Raw genomic sequence first — 17622 nt, forward strand, 5'->3', positions numbered from 1 at the left:
TATGGGGAAAAAAAGACTTTTACAAGAAAAAAAACACAAATTTACGAGAAAAAAACAAACAAGTTTACAAGAAAAAAATCACAATTTTACGAGAAAAAAACAAATAAATTTACAAGAAAAAAATCACAATTTTATAAGAAAAAAGTATGAGAACATTTTATGACAAGAAACAAAATTGACCAGTTTGTGAGACATAAACAAGAAAAAAAAAAATCCTCAAATTTTCAAGAAAACACAAATTAATCAGAAAAAAAACAATTATGAGGGACAAAACTCAGGAACAGTGTCTTTACTGTAGTTAGTATTTGCAGAGGGGCGTGTACGAATGCGGAGGGCTGAAATCTACTCGCACTATTATTTCTTAGTGGTTGGAAAGTTGGCGGTGAAAAATTACGTAAAAAGTAAATAAACAAAGCAAGATGGAACCAAGAGCAAACGTTTGATTCTAGCGGCCATAATTTGCTCTGGTGTACACCAAACTAAGGTGGAGAGAGACGGTCAGAAGGAGCTCCTGTTGAGGCTCCAGGGCGCCAAAAACGTGTCGATCCATTATTTCCACAGACGATGTGCTGTGATCATACAGCTGTAGAGGAGACCACCATCCTAACCCTAACCCATCTACCACCAAGGGAATATTCAGTTATTCTGAGCAAAATGTTGATCATTCTGCAATGACAAGTTTGGTTCACTTCCTTTAATCACACTGGATTCTAGTCGGGTTTCGTTGTCGGTGCAAACGGACGGTTGTTCTGGTCGGCACCAGAGTACAACTGTAGCGTTCACAAGAGAACCAGAACCACCGGAGTACGACCGGAGCGTTCACAAGAGACCAGATGAACAAGAACCACCGGAACCACCAGAGAACGACCGGAGCGTTCACAAGAGACCAGACGAACCAGAACCACCAGAGAACGACCGGAGCGTTCACAAGAGACCAGACGAACCAGAACCACTGGAGTACGACCGAAGCATTCACAAGAGGCCAGACGAACCAGAACCACCAGAGAACGACCGGAGCGTTCACAAGAGACCAGACGAACCAGAACCACCGGAACCACCGGAGTATGACCGGAGCGTTTACAAGGGACCAGACGAACCAGAACCACTGGAGTACGACCGGAGTGTTCACAAGAGACCAGACGAACCAGAACCACCGGAACCACTGGAGTACGACCGGAGTGTTCACAAGAGACCAGACGAACCAGAACCACTGGAGTACGACCGGAGTGTTCACAAGAGACCAGACGAACCAGAACCACCGGAACCACTGGAGTACGACCGGAGCGTTCACAAGACACCAGACGAACCAGAACCACCGGAACCACTGGAGTACGACCGGATCGTTCACAAGAGACCAGACGAACCAGAACAACTGGAGTACGACCGGAGCGTTCACAAGAGACCAGACGAACCAGAACCACCAGAGAACGACCGGAGCGTTCACAAGAGACCAGACGAACCAGAACCACCGGAACCACTGGAGTACGACCGGAGCGTTTTCAAGAGACCAGACGAACCAGAACCACCAGAGTACGACCGGAGCGTTCACAAGAGACCAGACGAACCAGAACCACCGGAGTACAACCGGAGCGTTCACAAGAGACCAGACGAACCAGAACCACCGGAACCACCGGAGTTCGACCGGCGCATTCACAAGAGACCAGACACACCGGAACCACCAGAGAAAGACCGGATCGTTCACAGGAGACCAGACGAACCGGAACCACCAGAACCACCAGAGTTCCACTGAAACGGACTGAACTTTGCAAACATCAGATTTCTGTGTTGGCCCTTCAGTCACCAGAATGCTTTGCAGCTCACGGACAGGTGAGGTAGCTTGTGGTTCACGGGGACCTGAAGTACCTGGAAACCAGATTTAGCAGCAGTAGTTTGCCCTCAGCAGCTCCACTCTCTTATTTCTCACATCTTAAACTAAATGGGCGTTATTCCCTGAAGGCTCTTCAGGTGAACACGCCCCGCTGTTTCAGCCGCGCTTTAGTCATCAACATTTCCACTCTTATCTCACTTTGATTTGTATTATTTAGCTTCATGACTACAAATGAAGCCGTCATGCAGAGGTGGAGTCGTTCTCTGTAATCAAACTGAAGAACATTTATCGTTTCATGTTTAGTTACATTTTTTCTCCTTAAAACAAACTTTCTCTCAGCAGATTATTTCTGTCTGAAGGATTGTGAGGTAAAACTCTTGTTGGTTTTCACCATCTGTGATGGATTTCTCTTATGTCACTGCTGCTTTTTTGTTTTGTTTTTAATTCACAACTTTTCTGACTGTTTACTCAGTTTAAACACCACAACAACTCTGGTTAAAGCAGTATATTCACTGTACTGAGGATGGATGTTAAAGTGCTTTTTCTCTACTAATTAAATACTGTACACTCTAAAACACTTTCTATAGCATTAAAAAAAAACCAATAAATTACTTTTATAACAAATATTAACTGTAAGATGAATGTTGAAATATGTAAATTAATATAATGGGACATTATAGATTTTTTTACAGAATTATTACATTTCTTAATAGTCTTAAATGTTAAATTACATTGAAATATATGTAAAAATATAAAAAAGTTTTTTTTTATAGTTTAAATTTAATGTAAAAAAATGTCAAAAGAAATTGTAAAAAATGGTAAATATATGTTACAGTAAAAATACATTAAAATACATATATTAACTGTATATTATCTGAATTTTTATTAAAAATATTTGTGAAATAACTTTTTTTTCTGTTATTTGAAGGTAAGTTACTTTATTACAGGTTTTTTTTTTTTATTTATTTATTTTTTACAATGTAGTTTCTGAAACGTGGCCTTCCTGACATCAACAGAAGAGTTTTGTTTTTTTCCACTCTTTGTTCTGCCACTTTCCTGCAGGATGAAATAATTTGATTTTATCTAAACATTTAACAGTTTAAATTCTGTACAAGCTGATTGAAAATATATCGATTGAAGCAATAAACTGAAGTTAATCTGACGCTGATGGCAGTTTAGGAACGACCAACAGGAATGCGATAAAAGGGCTAAATCAGTGTAAAAAAACCCCTCTGCGGTATGCACCTTTAATATAAATAGCTGTCAGGATGGAGGAGTGACGCTGATGTTTCGCTGAAGTTACTTTATTACAGGGTTTTTTTATTTATTTATTTATTTTTTACAATGTAGTTTCTGAAACGTGGCCTTCCTGACATTAACAGAAGAGTTTTGTTTTTTTCCACTCTTTGTTCTGAAACACTTTCCTGCAGGATGAAATAATTTGATTTTATCTAAATATTTAACAGTTTAAATTCTGATTGAAAATATATCGATTGAAGCAATAAAGTGAAGTTAATCTGACGCTGATGGCAGTTTAGGAATGATCAACAGGAATGCGATAAAAGGGCTAAATCAGTGTAAAAAAAAAAAAAACCCTCTGCGGTATGCACCTTTAATATAAATAGCTGTCAGGATGGAGGAGTGACGCTGATGTTTCTCCTCTTGGCCTTTCTCTCCTCTCTGCGCTCGCTTTAAAACAAAGCCCTGGCTGCTGTCAATCACGCGGTAATAGCCGGCGAGGAGAGGCGGCGAGGTCGTTATGACTTCATGAAGCGTCTGCTCGCGAGCTGATTGGGTGAATTAGTGACCGTAATCGTTAGCGGCCTGCGCTTCAGACGAGACTCTTAATGTCTCCGTATTAGCACTAATGGAATGCAATTTCAGCTCTCCCTCTGCTCTCCGTCACCCCACCCGGCCACGATCCCGGGGGCACCGCCGGACCGTTACTAGGTAACTGCAATCACGTGCCGACACCCGCTCCTCCTCCTCCTCCTCCTCCTCCTCCTCCTCCTCCTCCTGAACCCCTCGGTGAGACAGAGAGAAAATTAGAGATGCCTCTTAATAAGAGTCCTGGTGCTAAAAGAAAATGACCAATATTCTTCTTCAGGCAGGGAAATGATTTGAGCTGCAGCCAGTTTTTGTGCAGAAGCAGCGGGGGAGATTAGCTCGATTAAGGCCAAATCAGACCTGCTTCCAATTTGATGAGAGGAGAAGAAGATAATAGCTCTCAGATTGGTTTCTCATGCAGCTCCGGCCTTCACTGAGGGAATTAAACCACTCTTTGTCTCTGCGTCTCTCAGGGTGACTCCACTCCTCCGAACCAATCACGGAAGCTAGCTGCTGAATTAGAAAGCTAATATAACCTTTTCTCCAATGAATTACCTTCATATCCAACTTGGTTTTCATTAGCTGAACAAATTTTTAAGGGTGTTTTTTTTTTTTTTTTAACAAGGCTGCAGGAAATACTTTCTGATCCAGCCTTCTGCTAATATCAGGAAAGCTCAAACACAGTTGTTTTCAAAGCGGAGCTTGAAATGCTGTATATACAGTGTTAACCTGCAGGAGATTGCTGAAACTAAACTAGCCGCCAGCTAGTTTATGGAAAAAAAAGACTATAAAGCCTTTTTCTGCAGGCTCATTGCAGGTAGATGGGTGGAGCTGCTGAACTAAATGACACCTGGGCAGCTTTCATAATCCGTCTATCATTCGTTCTAAACTAAACTAGACGCCAGCTATGCAGCTCAGGGCTGCACATAATGTTTTATGTTTTATGTTTTATTAAAGGATCCCCATTAGCTTGTGCCGTGGCAGTTGGCTAGTCTTCCTGGGGTCAAAACATTCCAACAAGTAATACTCAACAGTCCTACAACAACTTTAACAGTAAAAATACATTCCAAAATACATTAGAAAAATGCAGCACAAATTTAAAAGACAGTTTGTAGAATCAAACCATTGAATTATAGCCATTTGGATTAGATGTTTAGGAATAATTAGTCAAATGCATTTGATCAGAAAACAAATAAAATACAAAAAACAATACAGCTTTAACCAGTATCATTGATTGTAATCGTGGACATCATGAATCCAGGCAAACATCGCTTCTATAAAGAGTAGCGTCCTTTCAACCAAAATAAACGAAAAAAAATGTTTTAAATAAACCTCCCCAAAAAATATAATAAGCCCAACACCTAACATTAACCACTGACAAAGTACATCTTTAATTTCTTTTTGAAGGATATTTTGCTTTTGCATTACAATAGTAAAGGGTGTTATTTGGTGTATTCTCAAGAAAGGGTTAGCTAACCCTAACCCTAACCCTAGTTATAGTTTTTTTAAAACTCTATTTTTTATTTTTATTTCAGTTAACGACATTTTTTTTTCAATTCTAGTTTTCGTTATTTCCTTAGTTTTCGTTAACTATAATAACCTTGGTACGGAGGGATCTTGAAGTGGATTCGGTACTGAATTGGGAAGCCAGTGAAGGAGCTGAAGGACGGGTGTGATGTGTTCAGGGGAGTGGGTGAGCAATCGGACAGCAGAGTTCTAGACATATTGGAGTTTCTGGAGGCCATAGAGATGCTATTACAGTCGTCCAGTCTGGAGGTTATGAAGGCGTGAATGAGTGTTTCAGATGCGGAAGTAGGAGGTGGAAGAATTCTGTTTCGGTGATGTTTATGATGTCTGATTTCAAGGAGAAAATGGAAAACTCAGATAGTGTTAACCTCATAGAAAGTCTCGCAAGAACAGAGGAAATGAACGCCCTCGCTAGTAGACAGGAAGTGGAAACAATGTCATAGCATTGGCAAAGCTTGTAATGCGCCATCTTCTGATTTATCCAGTTTTGCTCATGTATCAAGTTAAGTAAGTACAAAGTTCATATTCATACTGCAACAAGTAGTATTAGTTTAACCTCTGGAAAGGCTCGAGGCAGCAGTAGGAGATGTGAGGGTCTTTAGTGCCAAAACAGCTTTTTGTTTATTTGACCTGATGTAGTTCAGGCTGGGTAAACAAATAGAAGCTAGAAGATGTTTCCTTTGAAATAAAGCCTCATAAAGCATCTTGGCCTCACAGTTTGTCTGCTTTAAGCTCTGACTAAATGTAACTGGGACAGCTGGGTTTTTAGAGGTTAAAGTTAAAGAAAAAGACAGCGATTGTTGTTTTCATTTTTTTGCAGAACAGATGTGAGGAGTAATATCCTTTTAACTATTTATTATGCCAGTAATGAAAGAGTGAACACGTACATGGACCTTAATCCGATCAGATTTGTTAGACAGTTCGCTGCAACCACCGTCAGAGAAAGGATGACTATCTTACTGTTACACAAAGTTTATGACACCCAGGAAAAGTCCTTAGTCTCTTAGTGTAACAGCTTCTGATCAACGCCTGTTGAAGGAATACAATCTGATCTCTCCAGCCCTCTCTATGTGTACCTCAGAGCTTTACTCCCTCTGAGCCCAGGACCTTGGATTTATCTCTATGAAAGTGTCTCTGTGTCACATCTGCTTTCCCTCAGGGATGTTCAAAAAGTGTTATCTATGTGTATGCTCTTGTTATATCGTTAGCCTCATAGCATATTTGCCTAAGTCATATTTGAGCGTTTCGGAAAACAAGAAAAAAACAATACATACATCACACTGGTCTTTTATGGGAACGAACACAGAGTACTTCTGCTCACTGAACACTATTCCGAAAATATGAACAGGTTCACTGCAAAAACTCACAATCTAACCAAGAATACTTATCTTATATCTTGTCAAAATGTTTTATTTCTAGTCAAGACAAATCTCTTTACACTTGCAATAAAAAGTGTTTTGCTAGCGTTTACATCACTTCATCATACCTTGTCGCAGAAATGTGATTAAAAGTAAAAACACACTTCTCCTAATCCCTTTGATTGACTGAAAGTACATTTGTTGTCTACAAAGTTGAAGAAACATGAACTACCTGACCAGATGAATCAAAGAGAAGACTGATTACCTCTTTGTCATGCGGTTGGCCATGTTTGTATGGAGTGGCAAAAATGCCACACAGTGTCAAAGAGATGACGAAGGTAGAAAGTGATTTTGGACTCTAACAAGTGTTCTGATAGGCTGAGAACATAGGCAATAAGACAGAAAGATGCAGCAGGTAGGAGAGTAAAGTTAGGCAGATATCACAATTTGGCCAAAAAATGACTTAAGCAATTATGCTATGAGGCTAACGATATTCAATATGTGCTTTGTGCTCTGCTAAATACACTTTTTAAGCAGCATTTGCTAACGGTCATAATGCCGATAATTGCTAATTTTTATTAATCCCTGACACAATCCAGTTAAACATGTAAACACTGACACAAATCTCATTGGCGTATATATACAACATCTCCCGAGTGTGTGACCTGCTGGGCCTTCACAGCGTTAATGGGTTAATGTGTTTTCAGGATATGATACGGATGAATGAGCCCCATACTCTGAATTTCTTCCCGGGTTACTTGGAACTTGGATGAACTCTGAAAACTTCATCAGATTATCCGCATCAAGTATAAAGGTAGCTCATAGCGGGCTGAGATGATTAAATTAGATATTTCTAAATGTATTTTTGTCTCTCTGCTGCTCGTGCTTTTCAGAAGGTGCCGAGGTGAAGAAATGATTTCAGGAGAAAAGAGTGAAACGATTGGATGTGACCTTTCCAGAAAGAGACGGCGAGAACATGGAAATGAGGAGGTGAACAGCAGTAGAGGAGGGGAATTAACAGGACGGCTGTTTCCCCCAGCAGAAACGCTCATAATGACGTCTCCATGTTACTGCATCTGTGTGTTAGAAATGACTTTATTACACACAGTTTGATCTCGGTCACACAAAAACTAATTTGAATGATTCATGAGATTTAATTATGTCGAGGAGGTCAAATGGTTTCATGATCGGTGGAGGGTGCTCCACAGCCGCTTGTTTGTGTTGGTAGCTGTAGTGAAACTTTTGCAGAAGACATTAAAGGCCAAAGTCACCATTTAATTAATTTAATTGACAATCAAAGTGCAACCAAAAACTTTTGTACTTGTAATTACAGTCTGATTGATATAAACAAGTTATTTTCAGATCTGAAAATAATCAACCTGGATCAAAAAATCAAGTTGGTAAAAGAAAATTTAGACATCAAAATTATAACCTGAACATTTACGCTGCGAACATGACAATAAAACCTCAATTGAACATTGATTAGGATCCAGATGAGTTGTTCAACTTTTCATATGAATTTGTGAACCTGAAAAGAAAAGAAAACTTCAAAATTCAAAGAGGAATATTAAGTAAAATTGAATAAAGATGATTTAATATTTCAGTGCATGTCATCAGTTATAAATATTCCGGTCTTTCTTTGCTTCCATAGTTGGACTTTTGTTTCTTCTTCCATTGAAAGGTTTGATGGCTCCACACCAATCTCTGAACTGTCTGCAGGCCGAAGGTGTCACAGTCGTGAAAATCGCTATTTTTGTGAACATGGATGACTGTTTGTCTCCGACAGCAGCAGAAAGCAGCCCTGTGTGGGAGTGTGACATGTCAGAACACCAGGTTAATGTAGTTTTCACCAGACATGTGTTTTACAGCGAGCTGTCAGGCTGCTTTCACACCAAGAAGGTGAGCTCAGCAAAGCCACCAGGCAGCCGGGTTAGCACGGAGCTAACCGAGTGGCTAGCACGGAGCTAACCGAGTGGCTAGCTCTGAGAACACAAAGCTAAGCTAACAGCTGTTCAGACTCATGAAGACATAAACTCTTTTGTTATATTGTCACTTTTGACACTATTTTTCAGGTCTTAGATGATCTAATGATATAAAAACCTCAACAACAAAAACACATAATGGACCTGGTGTTTAAAGAAGAAGCTTCTTCAGTTGCTAACTCATCTGATTGCAGGCCAGGAGTTTTTCTAACGAGAGTTTTAGACATTCCTGGTATCTCAGACAGAATATCATCTCGGAGGCTGATGTTATCAGGTTTTGGCTGCTCATAATTACAGTCTGAATGTGATGTTACAACGGCTAACAGCCTTTAGCACGGTGCTTTAAGACAATAATGAAAGAGTGAGTATTGTACAACCTCTGTTCAGAAATCACAGGCTCCTAGTCAGCTGTAACCACCTCCCAGAAAAGGATGCCTATTCTTACTTTTACACAGTTTTATAATGTGAATGTGCGACTATCTGACTGGTCAAAACTGTTGGGGCAGCACCTGGTTTAGGGCGCTTTCACACCTGTCTGGTTCGATCCGGACTTTAGGACTTTTCAGTTTGATCCCAACCTAAATTCCAGGTGTGAAAGGTGCCGCGGACTACACTCCGCACCAAAGGACCAAAGTTTGGTCCCACCAAAAGAGGTGGTCTCGGTCCGGACCAAACCAACAAAGGTCCCAACCATCTGCAGTGTGAAAACAAAGTTTTTATAGTTCGGACCTTCGTATGAATGACAAGTGTCCAGTAGAGCTGTCTTGTAAAGTCGTTTTTCCTTTTGCAGCGTGAAACCAAAACCAACAGGACCAAATGTAGACAAGGGAACAGAACACGGACCTTGGTTCAGACTTTCAGGTGTGAAAACGCCCTTAGACTGGGCCCGCCCATTTCGTTAGCACACAGGCTAGTCCTAGCCTCTTGGTGCTTCATCTTCCGGACACCGCTCTGTGTAAAATAGTAACTCTTTATATAACTTTTGCACTTTTTTTAAGTCTCAGATTCTCTAATGATGTAAAAACTATAAAAATAATGGACCTACCCTTTAAAGAACAAGCTTCTTAAGGGACACATGGTTCGTCAGATCGGAGATCAGATGTTTTGAGCAGTTTGTAAGTTTTTTATTATATTATTGTTTTGTTGGAAATTCCTGATATTTCAGACTCAGAATAACAACTCGGAGGCTGATAAAAGTTTTGGATGCTCATAATTGCAGTCTGAATGTGATGTTAAGATGGCTAAGAGAGTTGTTAGCACGTTGCTAACGTAACGCTAGCTCTGAAATAACAAAGCTAAACTAATGGCTGTTCAGACTTGTACATACAATCTTTTTGATATTGTCACTTAATATTTATATTATATTACTATTGTTTACAACTAGTTTACTTCTCTGTATGTTATTTTATTCTATATGTGTAAAATAGTATCTACATTTAACTTCTGTGCTATTATATTAGATTATTTAAAGAAAAAGCTTCTGCGACCCGGATGGATGGACCGACATGAACGATTGTTTGGAGCAGTTGGTAAGTTTTTATTTTATTATTTGTTTTGTTGTAAATTCCTGATATCTCAGCCTCAGAATAACTGGGAGACTGATGTTTTTTGAAGGTTTTTGTTGCTTGTAATTACAGTCAGAATGATACATTGTAAAGGCTAGCAGAGCCTTTAGCATGGAGCTAACATGCTAACTAACTCCAAGCTGTCAGAGCCCCGTTAGCTTGTTAGCTCTGAGCTAATGGAGGTTTTGTGACAGCATTTATTTTGGTGAACAAACCATTTTTGTTGCTACTATTTTCAGACTTGGATTTTTATCATAGATGTTTGATTTCACCTAGAACAGAAGTCATAACTGTCAAAATTTAAAGTGATTATGTGAAGTGAAAATGTTGATTGATGCAGTAAAACAAACTCAAACAGTACACTGTGTAAATTGAATTTGGATTTAGCAGATTTTTTTTGCATGTGTACATTTTGATTGCAACTCTTCTAGTTTGGGAAAACAAAGAAACACTTTAAATGTCAGCACTCTTCTCTCTGTGAATAAATGTCAAATGCATTTGTAGTTTTGGATGTTTGTTGAAGTTTGTTATGAAGATGTTTTTCAGGTTTTTATTTCGGGGGCGAGATGATGAGACGATGATCTCTGTGGGGAAACAGGATGTCAGCTAATGTCAGAGTGTCTCAGTGCTTCTTGGCTTTAATTGAGAATTACGTTGAAAAGTAATTTCGTAAAAGCAAATATAGACTTTGAGAAAGAGTGTGAAGAAAAACAACAGCGTCATTAAAACTCCAGCCTCCATTCTCACTCAATTAAGAACGTGATTGTTGGAAATTAAACTGTAATTACACTGATTGCTGCTTCGCTATCTTTAAAGCACAGAAACAATATAATACATTAATTTATTACATTTGTCTCTGAAGAGAAGCTGTGGTAATGAATTTCTGCAGAACATTCAGGTGTCAAAGGGAAATTATAAAAAATGATGATGAACCTTAAAGCTTTAATTCAGTCTCTTCAGTGGATCTCACACACAATATCTATAATATAATATCTCTTTTATTATATTTACTTTCACCTATGGATTAACAGTTTACTATGTTCCTTCTTCCAGTTTGTTGCCAGTTTTAACATAAACTAAATGCATTTTTCTATGGAAACTATGGCTCAGTTGGTAGAGCGGGTTGTCCCCCAGCCGAAGGGTTGGTGGTTCGATCCCTGACCGTCACAGCCTACGTGTCCTTGAGCAAGATACTGAACCCCAAATTGCTCCCGCATTGGTGTGTGAATGAATTCCCAATGGTGGCAGGTGGCACCGTTTAGGGTAGTCTCTGCCACCAGTATGAATGTGTGTGTGAAAGGGTGAATGAGCGCAGTGGTGTTGAACCATTTTACACCTCCACGTAAGTTTGCAAAGTATCGTAAAGCATGCGGGTGCCAACAGCGACTTCGTGGTGCATTCAGGTGCACCTTGTAAACTCTGAGAAACTGGAATTTGTAGAGGCCTTTTGCTTTCTGCTGCTGTTGTAGCTGACTGGTAACACACAGGTGGGTTTTCCAACTTGGTTATTCCTTTTTCTGTGATGGTGATTATTTAATTATATGTGTGTTCTCATTTGAGCATGATTAACCCATAAGAACCCACGGTGACACCATGTAACACACTTTAAACTTTAAATATTCTAGAACAGGGGTCTCAAACTCAAATTACCTGGGGGCCACTGGAGGCAGTATCAAAAGGACCAAAAAATCTAAATTACTTTAAAAAACACAAAAAGACTGACAAAATGACTTAAAAAGACACAAAATGACCAAAAAAGACACAAAATTACAACAACAAAAAAAAGGACACAAAATGACAGAAAAAACTAAATTACTTAAAAAAGACACAAAATTACTAAAAAAAAAAGACACAAAATGACTGAAAAAACACTAAATGACTTAAAAAGACACAAAATGACCAAAAAAGACACAAAATTACTAAAAAAAAAAGGACACAAAATGACAGAAAAAAACTAATTTACTTAAAAAAGACACAAAATTACTAAAAAAAGAGACACAAAATGACCAAAAAAGACACAAAATGACTGAAAAAACACTAAATTACTTAAAAAAGACACAAAATGACCAAAAAAGGACACAAAATGACAGAAAAAAACTAAATTACTTAAAAAAGACACAAAATTACTAAAAAAAAGAGACACAAAATGACCAAAAAAGACACAAAATTACTCAAAAAAGAGACACAAAATGACCAAAAAAGACACAAAATGACTGAAAAAACACTAAATTACTTAAAAAAGACACAAAATGACCAAAAAAGGACACAAAATGACTGAAAAAACACAAAATTACTTAAAAAAGACACAAAATTACTAAAAAAAGAGACACAAAATGACCAAAAAAGACACAAAATGACTGAAAAAACACTAAATTACTTAAAAAAGACACAAAATGACCAAAAAAGGACACAAAATGACAGAAAAAAACTAAATTACTTAAAAAAGACACAAAAAATCCACAAAATTACAAAAAAAAGACACAGAATGACCAAAAAAAATCATCATTCATAATGAACATAAAGAACAATCATAAATATGTTCTGCGTGGTTCTCTTGGTCTGTGGTATATCCTCCATAACTTTCCTTTATGGATAACTGGGTCTGGGTTCTTACGGGTTAAACATGCCGCCTTTAATATGGCGATAAAAAAGCTTATTGCATTTTGTTTATTTTGAAGGTGTGGGGGATTGGGGGTGCATCAACCCGGTTGGGACATAGAAGGAGGTGCACGGCTAAAAAAAGTTAGGGAACCGCTGATTTAGACATTTGAAGTGTGAAAAAGGAAAGCTAATCATGGTGCCCAGAGGATGAACCAGTTGAGTCTCAGCTGGTTCTCAGCAGCTCGTGTTGGTGTGAAAGTTAAAGAGGGCTGAACGCTTTGACTCGGAGTTTGTCAGCTTGATAAAATATTGTAGACGGAGTTGAGTAACAGAGAGACATGACCTCCTCCTCAACTCCTCCATGTTGTTTTCATGCTGCCTGTCTGTCTGTTTCCTGTCTCTCTCTCTCTCACACACACACACACACACACAGAGTTGAGATTAAACAGTCTCGTGGCGTCGGTTGAGCCGGGCGGGGCTAAGCGCTGTCACATGTCAGCGGCGGGGGCAGCAGCCGATTGGTCGAGGGCAGCTTTACTGTTGTGTTTCCCCCACATCAAACACCTTTTCAACCCGTTGCTTTGACAACCGTCAGCCGGCAGCTGATTGGAGCTGACTGGGGCAGGTTCAGACGGGGCCTCCAGCCGTCACACACACACTGATTTCATCTGATTTCATCTCACATTCGAGAAATGTTACAAAGCTCTTTGATCTGGAATCAAATGACTCTCGTACTTGTGACTCCGCTGAACTCTCCAAACACCACAAACTCACAACTGAAGTCAAAACAGGTGGAAAAGAAAGTCTATTAATAAAACGGAGTGAATAATGATGCACAGAGGTGGAAATACATACCTGAACTTTACACAGCTGCAGTTTTATTCTTCTGCAGAACATTTTAGAAGTAAATATTGCACTTTTTACTGATTTTATTTTAATTTTTTTAACATCAAAAACAAACAATCAAGCATGACAAACAATACAAAGAAATAAAAATAAATAAAAACGTGCCACTTCATGGACACATAGTTACTTTACATAAAAAAAACATATGATTTATAACATTAAAATTACATTAAAATGTACTTTATGTGTAAAATGTACTATTTGTGAGAGATTTAAACAATAAAATAGTATTTTATGATAATATAACACAATTACAATTATCACAATTACTAATTTTACTTTTGATACCAAAATTTCACAATTTTTTGAAGTTTAAAAACATTTAAAACAACTATAAGAAACTTTAACCTGATTATGAAACCGTCTAAAATGAATATTGACACCTCTTTATGACTTACAAAAGCAAACAAGAATATTTGCCATTTCGGCAACTTTTAACAGCAATCTGACGAAATTAGACAAAATCATGCTGGTTCGGATTAGCTGCTGATTTTTGCTGAAATTTGAGATTTTTTCCAGTAAATTTGTCACTTTTTTCTTTTGAATTTGAGATTTTTTCTGGTATATTTGAGATTTTTTTTTAACAGCAGCAGCGGGCCGACCTGCCGGGCCCAGCGGAGCAAGAGGGACCGTGGGGAGAACCAGAACCAGAACCAGAACCAGAACCCGGACCAATCAGATCCTGCTGCAGCAAAACCAGAGCTGTTCTAAAGGGAGTCTGGTGCTCCTGGAAACACAAAGTGCACATTTGTTGTAGCTGCTTCAACGCTGCAAAACGTGATCAAAGATAAAAGAAATACAAGTGACGGTTGATTCGTGTTTGTCAAAAGGTTTCCAGCTCCAGAATGGATCCTGCAGCTTTAATTAACCTTCCTCCACCTCTGAAACTTCTACTGATGAGCTGAAAACTTCAGATGGATCAGGAGACTGAAACCTCCTTCACATTATTCCCGGAAACAAAGAGAATCCATCATGGTCAATAACCATTAACCCTTGTGCACCCATAGGTAGATTATACATTAACATTTTCTGCACAAGGGTTAATGATGGTTAATTACAGTTGAAACCAGAAGTTTACATACACTATATAAAAAGACACATATGCTTTTTTTCTCAGGTGTGTCTCCAGTTAACTCTAATGTTGTCAATAAACCAATCAGAAGCTTCCAAAGACATGACAGCATCATCTGGGCTTTCCCACATAGTTTCAAGGCATAATAATGTTAGTGTATGTAAACTTCTGACTTTGAAGAAAGTCATAAAAAATTGTCTAAAAAAATCCTTCTCTCATTATTCTGGCATTTAGCAAATAGAAATAATTTTGGTAATCCTAACGGACCTAAAACGGGAAAAATGATTTTCTGATTTCATGTCAGACAGTGAGAAAAAAAGCATATGTGTCTTTTTATATAGTGTATGTAAACTTATGGTTTCAACTGTATGTCCTCTTCATCTTATGCAGTTGGCCAAAAGTTGGTCTTCATTTTTTCTTTGCTATTTGTCATTATTTTTCTTGGGGTTTTTGGGGTAAATTTTAGGTTTTTTTCCATTCAATCCAATTCCATTTTTCTCTCATTCATTTGAGATTTTTCATCATGTTCTCAGTAAATCTTTGACTTTTTTCTGGTAAAATTGAGGCCTGCAGTGAGCCGAAAGTTGGTTGTAATTTGCACAAAACTTTAAGAAAATGTGACGATGAAGAGCCAAAGTGAAACAGAAGCAACTGTACCAACACAAAGAACTAAAAAAGACTTTACAGCAGACCTGGGCATTGGGCGGCCCCAGAAATTAGAAATTAATACAACCGCAGTGCTTTTATTTTGAAGGCGATTTACGTATATCTGAGTTACCCGAGGTACCTTTTGAATCCACCGTAAGAGCTAACAAACATTAGCATTAGCACTTGAGCAAACAAGTACTTTTACTACAGTTAAGACAACAAATATAGATATTAATATATGTGACAGAAGAAAATAAACTTTAACAAACCTTGTGTCCTGTCAGTCACTATAGAAACATTTTTCATAGTTTATATCAACTTTATATGAGTTGCGGCGCACTCATTATTATTTACCGTTCTTTTTTAATTTAACCGTTCTACCTGTTATTTCCTGTCACAACCTTTCAAAATTAAAACACACATTTCACACTGGACGGCATCTTTTCAAAATAAAAGCATCACAACATTGTATATTTTCTAGGTGTTTTACAAACATGAAAAACCAGAATAATTTACTGTATTTGATAAAGTGATTAAATTAATATTGAGCAGAATTTATTTCAGAATTTTGGTCCGGCTTCAGCAACCTTTTTAAGCTTTACAGGGTTCTTTCAGTATTTTATGTTATTTCATAACATTTTCCCAGAAGCTTTAGATTAAACATTACAGCTGGACATTAGAGTTGTTTACTATAAACCCCCTCTACTTCCTCTGACTTGGTACAGTCCGCCCCCCCTCCTGTAGAGCCAGTTGGACTCTCCCGGCTGCAAGTAAACTCACCTGGAGCACATGCTGCAAACATTTAGGTAACAAACTGACTGAACCTGTTTCTTTATTATCAATATAAATTATGTTGGTATGGATACTAAAATCAGCAGAAATGATCAGCTGTTAGCAAAGTTGGCATGACATGTTTGATTTGTTAAAAGTAACATTCTTTGAGAACAAACACACGGATTCAACAACAAAAACACTGTTTTTAAGATGTAATTGTTTAAAAAGTAAATAAATTGTGTTGACAGAAGAGTCTGACAGGCTGTTTCTCTGAAAATATATTTCTAATTAGTGAGAGACGGAGGGAGGTGAATCAACTTCAAGAACACAGAACAAAATGTTAATAAGTTTGTGTTTGGATCTTATTATTATATGTTTGTGAAGCTTTATTGGCAAAGTTTTGTTGTTTTTCAGTGTCATTTTGCTGTAGAGCCTGTTTTTGCTGTACAGCAAAAAGTAGAAACAAAAACATATTTTACTGAATGATTTCCTCTCTCCTGCAGGATGATAATAATCTAATAATCTCTTGATGGATTATGTCGTCTTCAGCGGTCTGACTGCCCAGAAACACGCCGTTAAAAAAGGTATTTAAAAACATGAATTGTCTCCAGATTTATCAACTTTCTGAAGGTGTTTGAATGGATCATTTGTGACTATTTGTTGAGTTCTGGTTTTAAAATAGAACGTCCGTTCTACAGGATTATTCTTTCATGTTTTGCTCAAACGATGTGCAGTTTTTTGGCATTTTATATAAAAATGGCTCGAAATATATTTCATACAGCTGCAGTACAAACACTCCGCTGGTGATTCTGCAGGAGTTTTCTATATTTTAAATGAAATATTTCTGCAGTAATAAAGGCTGGTTAAGGTGAATGTTTGCTCTCATCTTAAAGAACAAAGAATATTTTTCTATTTTATTTCTCCTGACAGGAAGTCGCTCATCTTGTATTTCGTACATCAATTTTATATTTACGAGCACATTTTTTTAAATATATATATGTATATATATATATATATATATGTGTGTGTGTGTATGTATATATGTATATATATATATATGTATAAGTATATATATATATGTGTGTGTGTGTATATATATGTATATGTATATATATGTGTATATATATATATATATATATATATATAAAAATTTTAGTCATTTGCATTTGTTACTATTTTTTTATTTTTTTATTTTTTCCAACATAATTTTAATTTACTTATTTGTATGGATTAATTTATCTACACTGAAACATAAAATATTAAAAACAAGCAAAATAATAAATAAACATGATTAATTAATAAACAAAGCAAACAACAAACAATTAACACAAACGATTGCAGTTTTTTTTCTTTAACCAATAATGATAATAACTTTGTTTGTAGAGCACCATTAAAAACAGGGTTACAAAGTGTTTCATAAATGATATAAATATTTAGAAATGCATTAAATAACTTACATTAAATCAGACAACAACAACAACAATATTAAAAACAAGAAAAAATAATAAACAAAGTGAACAACAACAAAAAATGA

At 37.4% G+C, this 17622-nt stretch overlaps 1 protein-coding gene across 1 annotated transcript; it reads left to right on the plus strand.

Moving 5' to 3' along the window:
* Positions 1–325: 325 nt before the first annotated feature.
* Positions 326–1750, plus strand: LOC131987776 (uncharacterized). The gene is made up of 2 exons (XM_059352638.1): positions 326–394; positions 764–1750. The coding sequence occupies exons 1-2, from the start codon at positions 326–328 to the stop codon at positions 1748–1750; spliced, it is 1056 nt and encodes a 351-aa protein (XP_059208621.1).
* Positions 1751–17622: the final 15872 nt, after the last annotated feature.

The sequence above is a fragment of the Centropristis striata genome, chromosome 16 (assembly GCF_030273125.1).
Source record: "Centropristis striata isolate RG_2023a ecotype Rhode Island chromosome 16, C.striata_1.0, whole genome shotgun sequence".
NCBI lineage: Eukaryota > Metazoa > Chordata > Actinopteri > Perciformes > Serranidae > Centropristis > Centropristis striata.

Coding starts and splice junctions, on each gene's coding strand:
- LOC131987776 (XM_059352638.1), top strand. CDS start 326: ATGCGGAGGGCTGAAATCTACTCGCACTATTATTTCTTAGTGGTTGGA. Junction 395..763: donor AGTTGGCGGTGAAAAATTAC/GTAAAAAGTAAA, acceptor GGTCGGCACCAG/AGTACAACTGTAGCGTTCAC.